Here is a 14,089-nt window from a genome sequence, read left to right as displayed (position 1 = left end):
AAGCAGAAGGTATCTGGCAGTGAAATGCTGATGTTAGTTTACATATACACACATATTTATTTCAGTAAGAGCTCATTCTGTAACAACAGGGTATCATTTTTAATTATTCTGTTTCATCTGTGTATTACAAACAAATTGAATAGTACAATAATTTTATATATGTGGCACAAAAGATTAGGCAGCACGGTGTACCAGTTGAAGTCTTCATGCTATGAATTCAGTCAGTTTTAGCGGTGTAATTGGGAAACTGGGCATGCTTAATAATATCAACATCATCCAATCTCCACACCAGACTGTACCTGCCTGTGTGACGCCTCACAACCACAAACTGTATAGAGAGATAAAGAGTGATGGTCCTTTTAATTAGCCTTCCCCACTTTGCATACCTCGCCAGGTCTTATCTTGATGTAAAAGTTGCTCCGTTTATATGAAATCTTGAGGATCTTTGGCCAGGCGAATCGGTTGATCCTCAGCCTATCACGGTAAATCAGCAGGCCGTTGGCACAGACACCCAGCATTATTTCAATCCCTTCAGAATCCTGCAGCAAACACAGGGAGTAATTATTCATGAGCAACACTGTAGGAGTTCCTGAAGCCCAAGTTCATGAAAATTAAAATATCTCTGGACACAGCCAACCTTAGCATGATGGAGGTCTACTCCATACATGGACAATTTCTTCGCATTCTCCAAGAAGTTTATTTCGGCCTCTGCTGGAGTCATACCCCTACAGGCAGGAAAACAAGGTCTGTAACCAACTTCAACAGGCCTACTTAAGTAGGAAGCAGAACATCTTTCACACTGGGAGCAGAATTAACCTGGTACATTGGTTTATATTTTTACTTCTAAAATTCCTCCTCTCCATCCCCTCAAGCATTATCTTTGGCTGCAAGCCAAGTCGGAGCGTGGTGAGCTCTCTGCTAACTGGGGAAGTGTTCTCACATTGGTGTACATCTCACTGGCAGATGGTACGCTAATGTGACGGCATCTATCAGCCATGCGCGTGATGAAGTGTTTCAATACAAGGGAAAACTCATCAGCCTATCATTTTCGAGATGTATGGTTACATTCAAATCTGATTTGAACAACAGTGTGTCCAGTACTTGTAGTTTCGATGAAGTTCCATCACCCTCTCCTCCAGCTCACGAGTCTGATTGGGGGCAAAGCGGATATCGCTGACATAGTCTGAGCCGTGTTCGTCTTGGTCGTAGTCTCCCAGCTCGGCTTGAACAGTGTAGGAGCCCAGGAGGGCGTGAGTGACGAACGAGCACGGCAGTCGACCTGACAGCATGTCATCCCTCAACTGCAGACACAGGTAGTATCTGTCAGATGAGACAAAGGGGAAGGAAAAGAGGGAGTGTTGACAGTCAAACAAGCCTGAGCCAACGCAAGCTCCGACAAGTATTCAGCATAGATAATCCATGGCAGTTAGTAGCATTCCAGGGGTAATCCTTGAAAAGGAGATAGGGATTTGGGTTGCTTTGACGTGAGGCAAATATGCCATGAGAATTGTTACATTACTTTTATGTAAACACACATCATAGGGAAAATAAAGAGGGGAACTCATCTGCAGAGCTGACATGTGTAAGCAATTTCTCCTTTGATTAACTTATATTAAGAGCATCTGACAGCACAGCCACAGGGGCTACAACTCTTAATAATGTAGAAATGTGTGTGTGTGTGTGTGTGTGCATTCTACCTGGTAATATCCTCTGTAAGCTGGGATGGGTCTGGAGGGTAGAACTTCACAGCAAAGGCAAGGTGCCATGGAGAGTCTGAGGAGAGATTACAATTAGAGCCTGAAGCTACATACAGTAAAATATAAAGTTAATTAGAAGTTTGTGTTGAAATTGTGTCTTAAAGATGAACAAAACATTTGTAGTGTAGCTCTCAATAAATCTGACTTTATGTCTTCACCAAGTGAAATTTTAAATATTCATTTACTGCAGCTACTTGGAAGAAAGACTCACTGCGCATCTGCTTCTTGATCTCTTTGGAGGGGTCCAACCAGTTCTGAAAGACAGAAGGCCAAATTCACACAGGGCAGACTGGAAACATGGCTAATGTGCACCCCGGTGTCACAATTTGCTCTAATTGCCTTCAGTGTTCCTAATGAAAGCCTCTCCATATGGTAAAGAAGCCGATCCCTCCCCTGCTGAGCCTCTCAAACATGCAGAGAGCAGATTTCACTCAAGCATGTTCATTGTGCAGCAAAATCACTGTCAGACTGTTATCTGATCTCACAACATCTGATCGTGCAGTGAACCATGTCACTGACTTCAACAGGGACCGTTTTTCTGATTTGGCTGCATTGTCATTGGTGCAGCTCATGTGGACTCACTTGAGGCAGCAGCTGTAAATCAGGCTGTTTTGAGGCACAGCAACACACAGATGGCAGCGGGAGAGTAGTATGTTATCCCCAACATAACACAACCGCTTGTTACAAATGTGTCTTAGTCAACCTGATATTTCACCTGGTCCATCATTTCTTTTACTAGAGCTCATCGAGCTACACTCTGTAACATAGCAAATCTACTGGATATCTGTCTTACAAGCACACAACGCTATGATTTGAGCACATGCATATATTTCTATGAATAATGATGAACAGGAAAAACAACAACCTGTTGAGGATCTTAGGAGAAGTAGTAGTTATTATGTTAGATGATTCTTGCTATTTGTAAGGAAAACACAAGCACTCCCTGTCAGACCCATAGGCTATCATCACACCTCAACACACACGTGGCTGCTAGTACTTGTTTCCAGGATGCTGATATTTGTGTGTTTATGATCGCACAAATTTTGAAAACATAAAAAAATACATACATCTTGTTTGTAACATTTGCTACAATGAAACACACAAAACCATATCTAAAGAGAATAATGTCGATATCTGTTTTACAGAAAATGTCGAACTGGTGATGCTAACAGATGTCATTGAATGATGACAATCATAACAACATCTGCACCAAAATTCCTGCTGTCCTCCCAAAATACATCTCACTCAAAACCAAGTCTGAGCCAGTTTCGCTCCAGTCCATCCAACAAAATTCACTGAAAATTAATATCGTAAGCCTCATAGTGATGCCAGAGACACAATCTGCACCATCAGGGTCTGGAATATGAATGTGATAATGATGGTATAAGCAGACAAAAGTTTTATTCTAGCAGGTATTAATTTAGTTGTTACTATGTGAGCATGTGCCTGCTGGGTGGAAACCTGTGGGGCAGAGAGCCGACAGTGATCTTCACTAACCTGAATACCGCACAGTAGCAGCTCATTAATGAATGACAGTCTTTTTTGCCGCTTACCTCAGTGGACCTATGAGCATGAAAGAGTGATACAGCACAGTGCAATCCTCCCATCGTGATGACATCTTAGTGTATTTCTGTGTGTGTGTGTGTGTGTAAAGGCAAAGTCTCAGTCTCCCCTAGATCTTTAATCAGGCTGCTAAAGACTTAAAACAGCCACGGGCATTTATTGTCTCCCTGGATCTATCTTATATCAGCTAAGGGCAAAGAGCACCCAATTAGTTTTTAGAAAAAGGATTTACTGATTTGCTTTTAATCACTGGCTATTCAAGGCTGGGCTTTTGCTTGTTCTAATCTAGTTCATAAAGCAATCACACAGAATAAATGTTCTCCTGAAGAGCAAAGATTAAATTTTCGTTACCACAGCTGAGACAGAGAAAGGACATCTGAAGCGACATTTCAATTCTTCTGGTCTACCAATCAGCGGCGACCCCAGACAGTCGGCTCAAGCTGCACCCTGATAAGCTTATTTTTGATGAGAAGGTCATATTGATCAGTGCTGCTGCCTTACCTAAATTGATAGAGAGCAACATATTTGGACTTTGTGTCTGTTTACCTCACAAACACCTGTCTGTGTGGGCCGAAATGCCTGATCCACAGCCACAGCCATCAAGTCACAGCATGTGAGCTGACTTGGTCTTGTCATCTTTCCTATCTTCAAAACGCAGGACGTTCCTCTGTAACCTGTTGTGCAATCACAGTCCTGCCCTCTGGGAGGCTCACATCAATCAAAACTCAGCCCACATCAAACACAGAGCTTTAACGTGAGCTGACAGCTAAAGGACCCATCAGCTCAGTGTCAATTACATGATTGTAATGATCCTGCTCTGTGCACCAACAGCGCAACAAGAATCAGACTGAAACATTTTTAGTCTTTTTAAAATGTCAAAATGAGCAGAAATAATTAAACCTCAGATGACCAAAGAATCAAAGAACCTGCTCCTGACAAAGTCAGACAAAAGTCAAGGGACTGAGTCAACTGAGAATCAGTTTACTAAAATTACTAAAATAATAATGTGTTATTTGTCTGCAGCAGTGTTTAACCATGTAGGTAGTGTCCCAAAACAGTGTCCCAATAGCTCACTTCACAGAGCAGTAGTGTAAGCGCCCCATAAATGGAGGTCAACAGTCTTCAATGCAGCAGTGACGCATGCATTTAGTTTCCTAAATAAGGAGTCTGAATTCACTAATAACTATATAATTAAGTCATAAAGGGGAACCTTAAAGGTAGGGTAGGAGATTTTGAAAACTCAGTGAGGGTCAGCCAGATTTTGAAAGTAAACACAAGCCCCTTTCTCTCGGAGCTCACCCTGAAGCCACGCCTCCCAACCAGTCTGTGACTTCGGCCATCATGCACATACCTCTCTGGTGCGCGCAGAGCAGGAAGAGAGTGACAACCAGCCAACTCTACGCGCAGGGGCACCTCGTAGGATTGGCTGATGATTTTAGCGTTTTATACCTTCCACAGATGATTAATATTCTTCGTTTTAAAGCGAAACTGCCGAACTAATTGGTTGCTATCGGATTGTAAAGAGAAGTTACACTAATTTAACAAAAAGTGAATCAGACTAAAATCTCCTACCCTACCTTTAAATATGTTTTAGGGCACAATTTGTCACCACAGTAAGCCATGAAAATGGCCAAGAAGCAGACAGGTAATATAAGTGTTGGTAAAGTTGGTTATGCGCCTGTTTTCACACAAACCAACCAAGTTACTTGAATGCCTGATCCTGAGCACAGGTGGACTTTCCACCTCCATTTGTGGACTTTTGTGCAAAATGTAACCACATGTCATTTTTGCTTTCACTTTAAGCAAAACCTGAATTTTAGCCACACTGAGGCTTTCATGCTGATGTAGCTTCTTGCCCTCCATTGCTCTAAAATAATTTGTCTTAGTTTCATTAATTGTAGCATCAGTCTTTTGAGGTTTTACTTAACCATTGAATTTATCTCTGCCTCTTTAGTCGCTCTGCCACTGACAGATATTTTTGTGACTACATTTCACATTTGCATCTTTTAAAGAGAAGGTCTGACATTGTTTCATCCCTTTACCAACTGCACAAGTTATTCAAATGCTTTTTGTACAGCCCAGACTGAGCATGGAAATTTCCAGTTTCCATTCATCTTTGAATGATGGATTGTGCGTCCCTGAGAGCACTGACCCAACCAACAAGTGAGCAGAATACAAATTCTTCAGTGAGTTCCATGTTTATGCGCTGAACCGTCCCATGGGCTTGTTGTGGTACACAATTCACTGACCTTCTGGCTGTCTGTGTCGGCAAAGGTCAGACCAAAGTAGTCCTTCTCCAGTAAGTTAAGGTGCTCACACACCATGTCCATCAGGGTCTGTCCTTTAGAGTGTTTCTGCAAAGACAAACAACACGACACAGAAGAGTTAAAAAAAAAGGTCAGCAGAGGAAATATTGCATTAAACTAAGTTTTATTAACAAAAATACAGCATCTGAGCCCATTAGACAGCTGGGCTTTTTAAGGTTTTCTGCTTTTAATTCAATAAAACTCTCAGCCATTTGGTGTTTTGCCACATTTACTATGAATCAAACCCTTGAAAAGTCAAAATACACTGTGAATAGCTGTGGAAGATTGCCCTCAGCAGAAGGCAGAGGTGTCATCTGACAATGATAGAAGTCAAGGCGTTGTTTCGTTATTTCATATGCTTTCCTTTATACTGAAATGACCAGTTTACATTTACGCATTCAAAAGAAAGGTTCAGCAATAAGCTGAAGAAACCATTTTCACTAGAGTGCAGCGAGCTATTGACTTATGGCATGGTAGATTTGGTTGTGATATTCATTATATATCAGAAACAAATGATGGAACAGGTGGGAAATATGACTTTCAGCTAAATAAAAAAATCAGTAGGCTAACACTCACAATTACAGTGACACAGTGCTGATGTCCAGCAAATGTTCAGCAGCTAATCCTAACATTAGCATGCTATAGTTATAAACAGGTGGGTTTCTTCATCCTATCCTATCCTTTGAGGAACAAACTTGTGTCTCAATCCGTCACATACATGTTAAATAGTTATAAATTACACTCAAATCCTAAGGCCACCTCATCTTCTTCTGAAAACTGATGTCATGACAGTCTACCCAATAGTTGATGAGAACTGTCAGTCTAGACTCAAATGTGGATCCACCAACCAGTATTGCCATGGCTACAGATGAACAATGATGCAAACATGCTCCCTAATTTTAATATCCTGTTGGATGGGCTGTGTAGATGTCCTGGTTGTGTTCATTTTTTGATATTTACAAAACAAAAAGTTGTGGTAGATATTTCTATTTTTGCGATGCTTTGAAAGACTGAAGCAACATGTGTACAATGTGACCCTTATGATTATAATATACTGTAAGTGATATTATATTATAATATTACAATTATGACACATACTGTACACAGTTTTAGTTTTTCACACATAGTACCATAAGCCTATATAGTACGTTTGTGAGGTGACAAGATGATAAGGACGATAAGGGAAGCAGTTGCCGGGGAAACAGATCCTGAGTTTTCCCTCTCCTGTCTTGTTTTTAATCTCAGGGTTTTTGGCTGGAAGAGTGTTTCTGCAAAAGAATGTTGGAGCATTCCTGCTCATAAGCTCTCATTATGTCAGTCTGAGTCCCAACACAGGGTAGTGTAGGTACAGCAACATCATGCAGTGTGACATCTGATATAATTAAATGACCAAATTAGCATTTGGATTCCTAATAAGCCATGACTGTGGTGATTCAGACTATTTGGTTTAAACATTCATCTGTAAAATAAGGTGTTGTCACCTGAGTGGACACAGTAAAACCAAAGACACAATCCTGTCAGAGTGAAAAGACAGCACCCAATTCAATCCTAAAACAGCACTGTTCAACATATCAGGCCAGCCAGACATGACCCTGCATGAGTGGGAGGCTCTGGGCAAGAGAAGTGGGTAAGGGCACGGCGCCTCCTTTCCTCCCTGAAGAAGGCGTGGAGGCTGAGCCCTGCATCCATGACAAGAGACTTAATTAGCCCATGAATACAACTCCTCCTCCAGCAGAGTGCTGCAGAATGCATGAACTGACTCCTCACAACACTGTTATTATCAACTCCTGGAAGCATGAGGGAGGTTCAGATATGGCAGGCATGCAGCTCGACCCCAGCAATTAGAAACAGGAAGCAGGAGCAAACTGATACATGACCTGAAGCCCTCACCAAACTAGAATTTTAAAAACAGGGACTGGCAACAGGCAGCTTTATGCGTCCTTCTCTGGCTGTTACAGTCTTAGCTGAGAGGGCAGGCGAATATTCAGCAGGAGCACTTAAGACATGAAAGCTTTTATAACCATAAAGCCAACTATTGTTGTAGTGCGGTAAATGCCCAAATGTATTTCAGAATGTTTTCACTGTGCTGAAGGAGAGGATGGTGCAAGCATAGCATTCCTGATAGTCTTACCACACACACACAGACACACACCAGCAGATAAAAAGCACACACACAAACGTTCATGCAATTGTGCATAAGTATCCTAAGGGGTGGCTCATAATAACATTGCTTCTATTTTCTCCTTGGCTGCACCTGACTTGAAATCACATAATAAGTATAGATTTCTTAACAGCCAGTTAGTGGTCTGTGCTGAGGGCTTTCACTGTGAAAGGGGACCAATCAGGATGGCATATTTTTGACAATAATCTCAATGCAAAACTAAAAATTTCAATCCTATTTTTGAATTGATGAAATTACAATATGATAAATGGATTTTATTCGAAATGTAATCCATTAACTTTTTCTGTTAGGTTTCATTTCAAAGGTTACAAAATCAACATGGAACATAAAGTTTAATTTGTACAAAGCCAAAGTGTAAAAATAGACAGCAGTAGATAGCAGAAAACAAAACAAAAAAAAATTTAAGCAAGAATATAAACAAGTTAACACAAATTCAATGATTTTTATTGCTGATAAGAAAACTTAAAATGAAAACTGTTGCTTCTCTGCTTATGTGAAAATCCAAAGTCATTAATGCTCACTGTGCTTTGATCCATACTATTTCAACAAGGTTCATTTGGTCTTCACCTTTTTAACTATAAGAGTATTCCTTTCAATCAGACCAGTGTTTTTGTGTTTTTTTACCTTGACTCTACATGTTTCGACTGCTTCCTGCAGTCTTCCTCAGAAGTCATGTGATGTTACCGGCGTGTCTGCCAGCTGATTTTATGAAGGTTGTGGCGCCATTCTCCCACCACTCCAGGTAGTAGGGGAACAGCGCCACCTTTAGTCCAGCTTCTTCTGCACTGTGTCCCAGGTGTGGGACAGCAGTCTGGTCTCCTCAGGACAGTGGAGTGGTGGGAGAATGGCACCACAACCTGCATAAAATCAGCTGGCAGACACGTCACCGGTAACTCACGTGACTTCTGAGGAAGACTGCAGGAAGCAGTCGAAACATGTATGTTGTCTTTTCACAATCTGTGTATCCCCACAGATTGTGAAAAGTGTATGTTTTCTTACTGCAGTGTTTCAGAAAAAAATAAATGACAGACCACTTCTACCAGATGTGTCACAAACTCTTCAACCTAATGCTGTGGAAATGGACATGCATCCATGCATGCTTTTAGTTTTCCTTCTCAGCAGGTGAGACATGCTTTTCAGTGCTGGAAAAATGACAAGACATATATTGTGTGAAATGAAGACTTTGATTCATGCGCTGTTTTTTTGTGGTTACATTACAGAAATGTGACATTTCTTTAGCTTCGACCCCTGGTGAGCGCTCAGCATGGTGCCCTCTGTTTTTTATTCTCTCTGCCTCTTTTATCCAGCACTACACAAAAAACATACACAACTGCCCACAGAGGAAAATAACAAAAGAAAAAATAAGAGAACACTGTTTTGTACAATGCTTTGCTCAAAGCATCTTATATCGTATTCCAGAAAACATGCTAATGCTTTGTATTGTTCATACCTCAATTTCTCCTTCAAACTCGGAGGAATCCAGCAGAGTGACTTTGAAGGGGACCGTTTTAAGTCGTTTAGAGCCTTTCTGAGGAGATTTGAGGTTCTTGTTTGGGGACGTCTTCTCAGAGGTGTCATCTGCTTCTTTGTGTTCATCAAAATGCTTGGAGTTCTGCTCCTTTGTATAGAAAGACAAAAAACAGCCACTGCACACACTGATAGATTCAGCCACTTCTTCTAGGTAATGGAGAGGATTTTTCAAACTATTGCACCAGTGTCAGGGCAGCATCTTAAGGTGAGACAATTAAGTTTTAAATTATTATGCTCTAATTATAATACTAACACTTTTACACTTACTTACACACTTTTATATTATCCCTTCAGGACAGAGGATTGCAGTGACGTGAACAAGAGCAGGCTTAACTTACTATGTGTAATAAATGCTAACTAAATGACACTCACTAACTGCCTTTTACTACGTTATATGACTTGATCAGACTGATGAAGAGCAAAATAAGTCAAATATGGTTGACATAACACTTATTTATATAGTCTATTTAGTGCAGGAAACGGAAACTCAGTGTCTGTCTTGTTTATTAATCCTCATCATACTCACCTGTTTTGCCGCCATCTTGCTATCAGAGGCTGAGTCCTGCATTCTCACTGCTGCACTCTGCTGCCTGGGAGGACTCCTTGCTTGTTTTCTTCACCTCTGCCTCAGGGCCTGCCTCTGTCGCTTCAACAAAAAACACCAACCTGCAAAAAAAGGGACACATGTATTTAAATTAGTGATAACACACATCTCAGAAGACTAGAACCATCTCTTCAGTGTCACTTTAAAAGGAAGTTGTATGCTCTTCTTTTTCAGTGATTAAAAAAGGCTCAGACAGTCATTCCACTTTCTAGAAGCTGCACTTTTTTGATACAACACCATTTACACAGGTACGATTCACCTTGCCATCAAGGACACTTTCTTTAATTATAAAATCCCACACTGAGCCAGATAATGATCATTTATTTAAACAGGACAAGCTCTAACATTAGGAGAACATTTCCACATACACACAAAGAATTATGTAATGACATTACCACCAGAATATGTGGTGATTTAAAACTAAAAACTGCGAGAAGCACTAGCACTCATCCACAGGCAGGCACTGGAAATGGAGTGCAGTACGTACAGTGTGAGCCTTTCTTTTAATCAAATGAAGCCTGAATGCAAGGTAAACAAAACAATGACACAAAGACATGCAGTTGTTTGTGTCATGTATCTACTGATTATGTGTCATCAGTGTGGAATTATTTTATTATTGTCCCTGGAAATGAGACGGAGCCTCTTATCTTCACCTGCAGGTTAAAGGTGTGGGTGGATAGATAATCACAACACAGCTGAAGTGAAAGCAGTTAGCAGCCAGTTTTGTAAGTTTAAAGAGGCGTGTACTGTTGGTACATGTGAAGAGAAGCTTATGAGAGGATTAATTAGTCTTTTAACACAGACCTCTTTAATGAGAAGCCACACCTCTGTGCAGACACGCTCTCTTGCAGTCTGATGCATGCTCAAAAATATATACAGTATATATAATAAAAAAGGCAATACATGAAAGACAATTAAAAACAAAAACTGGTTTACATGCAAATTAGTCAAATCCATGAGAACACACAACAATCCATGGTGACAGGCTGCAGACCACGTCTTTGTGTCTGAACAACAGTGGTTCAGAGCAGTGAGCCTATATTGCACAGTCATCTCAGTAGTTACAGACGTGTTTTATAACAAAGCTGACAATCATCTTTGACTTCCATGCAATACAGTAAAGGTAATCTACTTTATCCTACAGACAGCTTAGTTTAACATAGCATAAACAGTCAAGGAGGAAACAGCCTGCCTGAGTGTACGACACATTTTATCTTGAGTGTTAACTTCTGAACTGCAGAGGTAGCTGTGGGCAAAAGCTGTTACCTTACTGTTCCTTTTGTATTTATAGATATTACAGAGGTGTCGAGCAAGCGTCTTTAAAAAGAGGATATAAAAGTCACTAGGAGTAGGAGCATTACCATTAAGTATACACAAGGTGACATTTAAATGAATTTTACATAATGTTTTATCCACTCCCTGTGAATTGTTTTGGGGGTTTTTTTGTCTGAGATTTTGTTCGCAGAGCTTAGAAGAGAAGTATTTTGTTCACATAGTATATTTTTGCGTATTAACTTGTGTTTTCTTCTGAGAAATGCAGCTGCATATTTAATGTCTTGTTAGCAAATATGGGTTTTATGTGCATGTTGCAAAATAAAATAAAATTAAAAACACAAAACATTGTTCTTTGCTTTGTCGTCTATTAAGGAGAAACAGACAGCTCAGCATCCCCCACAATGGTTTTCTCCTCTGTAGTGAATGTTAGTGGAAGGCGTTAAGTTAAAAATGAAGCTTCTTAAGACACAAAAAAACAGAGATTTTACTGTGAATAATATGCAGCAGTGACAATTTTTCTACTCCTAAAATTCACCCACACAGGTACAGGGAGGACGTGCAAACTCCAGTCAGAATCGAACCAGGTGTTGCTGTGAGGCAACAGTGCTAACCACTGCACCACCGTGCCACCCTAAAATTCATGATACACAAGAAAAATAAAGACGCTGCTCATCACCTCCCAAAGCACAGGCTTTTTATTCCTCAGTTTAACTCCGTAGATTTCCCACATGATGATTAAGATGCTTATGACCCTGGAACATGTTCTACTGTGACCTTTTATCAAAGGAAGGCAGGAAGCATAATGTGTGAATACTCTCAATGGAATCTGCTCAACACAGCATATAGAAATAATGCCTGGATATCAGATAGGGGTCCCCAGACAGACTGAAGGACCTTGTGTGTAATATGCAGCCTCTATCTGACCCTGAAGGTCTCTTTGGTCTAAGAGCAGCAAATCACATCAACATAATATGCACCAGGGGATTGTGGGTGATCACCACTGACGACCAAGGCAAAAGCACAACCGGTTCACACTGGTTCAATGGAAAGACAACATGCTTATGACTCCCAAACAGAGAAGGTCCTAGATATAACGCACGTGGTTAAAGGAGTGTGAAGCCCTCCTTTTCCTCTTTTTCTTCTTCCTCCTCCTCCTTGTGCTAGCACAACGGTCCCATTACTTACAATCACAGTGATTTGACAGAAATGAATTCCCCTCCTTGGGGACAATAGTGAGTGTGGTGTGGTATGTCTGCTCAGGGCCTCATTCCCCCCCTCATTGTCTGATCTTACCGGGTACCAAGTTAGAAGTTGAAAAATCAATTTTCTATCACTGACTGAATTGTACATATGACTGCCAAGTAAACTCTCTGAATGGAGAGGAAAAGCTCTGCCAGGTATCGTCTTCTGATGGTGAAAGGAAGTAAACACTCAGCCCTGCCATCTTCTTTCTGTTATCACAGTCACCTCCCAGTCAGATTCAGTCAAGCTGAAAATAACGAGAGCTTCCCCTGTGTGCATTACAGGTGCACACTTCCTCATTCTGTCCAAAAGAAACAGAAGCTAATGTCTCTCCTCACTTAACATCCATCTGGGCTACATGACACAATGCACACATCTACAGCCGTTTGTGTGAATATATCTCTCAGTTGTGCTGTAGTTCACAGCAACAAATTATCTGAAAACAGCTCCAGTCAAACCACTTCTGCTCACCACAGAGGACACCTTTTGCCATTCCGCTCTGAACATATGAACATGCACACAGCCAACCATGACACATTATTAACAATACCTGAATTGATAGTTATTGTTGCTTTGAAGTTTTGTTCGATTCATGTCAGCCAGTAATGAAAAAGTCCTCTGTGTACCTGTGCACAGGCATGCATGCTGGAACACAAATCACATAATCCAAAGTTAGTTTGTGCTAAATGAGGTCCCTCATTGAGACATCTTCTCATGAAATCGCATTCATTAGCAAAATAGCACAGATTAATGCCACAGAGTGAGGCAGTGAAGCCCTGTAAATGCATTCATTTCCTGTAACAGACCATTACCCACAATCACCTCCATCAACCCACCGACAGAGAAGAAAGTGTCTTTAAGTGCGAAATGCACTGCATGTGTTGTACAGTGTGCAGTTCACTGACAAGGTCTGTCTTTGATATCTGCCATCAGTAATAATAATTCATCACAGAGAAAAGCATATTGTTTCCTTGGAGAGTTATGAAACGCTACTCCTCACTAACAAGCCTTTCTCTTGTTTCTTCTGCCTCTGTCTCTTTCTCTTCCTTCTCATCAGAGGTAAGCTTTAATCTAAGCCAGGGGAGTGGAGGGAAAATGAGGGAGCATGCATGTCCGTGGAAGAGTACTGGCTCAGCTCCGAGATGCAGTTGCCATGGTAACAGTATGGAGTACTCTTTTCTCTCACACCCGATCGTCTCTCTCCTCAGAGGAGTGACAGAGAAACAGAAAGACCAACCGAACAAGGAAGGAAGATGAGAGGCCAAAAGATGAGGCTGCCAGAAAGATGGGGGGATCAAGGAGAAACGGAAAAGATAAGAAATGACAAGAGGGAGGAAATAAGCTGATGTGGCATCACGACTCAAAGGAAATGTCAAGCAGCCTCCCCTCTGGTTAGCAGTGGGATGGATGTGGAGGCTGAGGCACAGATTCAGGCCACTGCTGCTAACATCCTTCCACTCCACACAAACACAACCTGCTCCTCATGTGAGCAATGGTAATGCACAGTCACCACTATCCGGCCAACACACCACTGTAATCTCATTGTACAATCCAGGGCTCTATGATCTTGATCACGTTTATCCATTAGCATGCACTCAGTGTGCCATGCAGTCAAGTAATCACAAAGAGC

General features: G+C 41.2%; 1 protein-coding gene across 3 annotated transcripts in view; it reads right to left on the bottom strand.

The window, feature by feature from the left end:
• Positions 1-14,089, bottom strand: part of LOC114435918 (band 4.1-like protein 1) — a 63,024-nt gene that overhangs the window by 17,292 nt on the left and 31,643 nt on the right. For 2 of the 3 annotated variants that reach the window (XM_028405885.1, XM_028405887.1), the window contains exons 2-9: positions 9,865-10,004; positions 9,259-9,426; positions 5,570-5,674; positions 1,969-2,011; positions 1,698-1,773; positions 1,102-1,320; positions 638-725; positions 387-539 (exon numbers count right to left, since the gene is read on the bottom strand). In XM_028405885.1, coding sequence (XP_028261686.1) covers positions 387-539; positions 638-725; positions 1,102-1,320; positions 1,698-1,773; positions 1,969-2,011; positions 5,570-5,674; positions 9,259-9,426; positions 9,865-9,906 — 894 coding nt within the window. In that variant the 5' untranslated portion in view covers positions 9,907-10,004. The remainder of the gene's footprint in view (positions 1-386; positions 540-637; positions 726-1,101; positions 1,321-1,697; positions 1,774-1,968; positions 2,012-5,569; positions 5,675-9,258; positions 9,427-9,864; positions 10,005-14,089) is intronic. The other variant, XM_028405886.1, reaches the window with a different exon arrangement.

This window comes from Parambassis ranga, chromosome 5 (genome assembly GCF_900634625.1).
Source record: "Parambassis ranga chromosome 5, fParRan2.1, whole genome shotgun sequence".
NCBI lineage: Eukaryota > Metazoa > Chordata > Actinopteri > Ambassidae > Parambassis > Parambassis ranga.
This window is presented reverse-complemented; position numbering and strand designations above follow the sequence as displayed.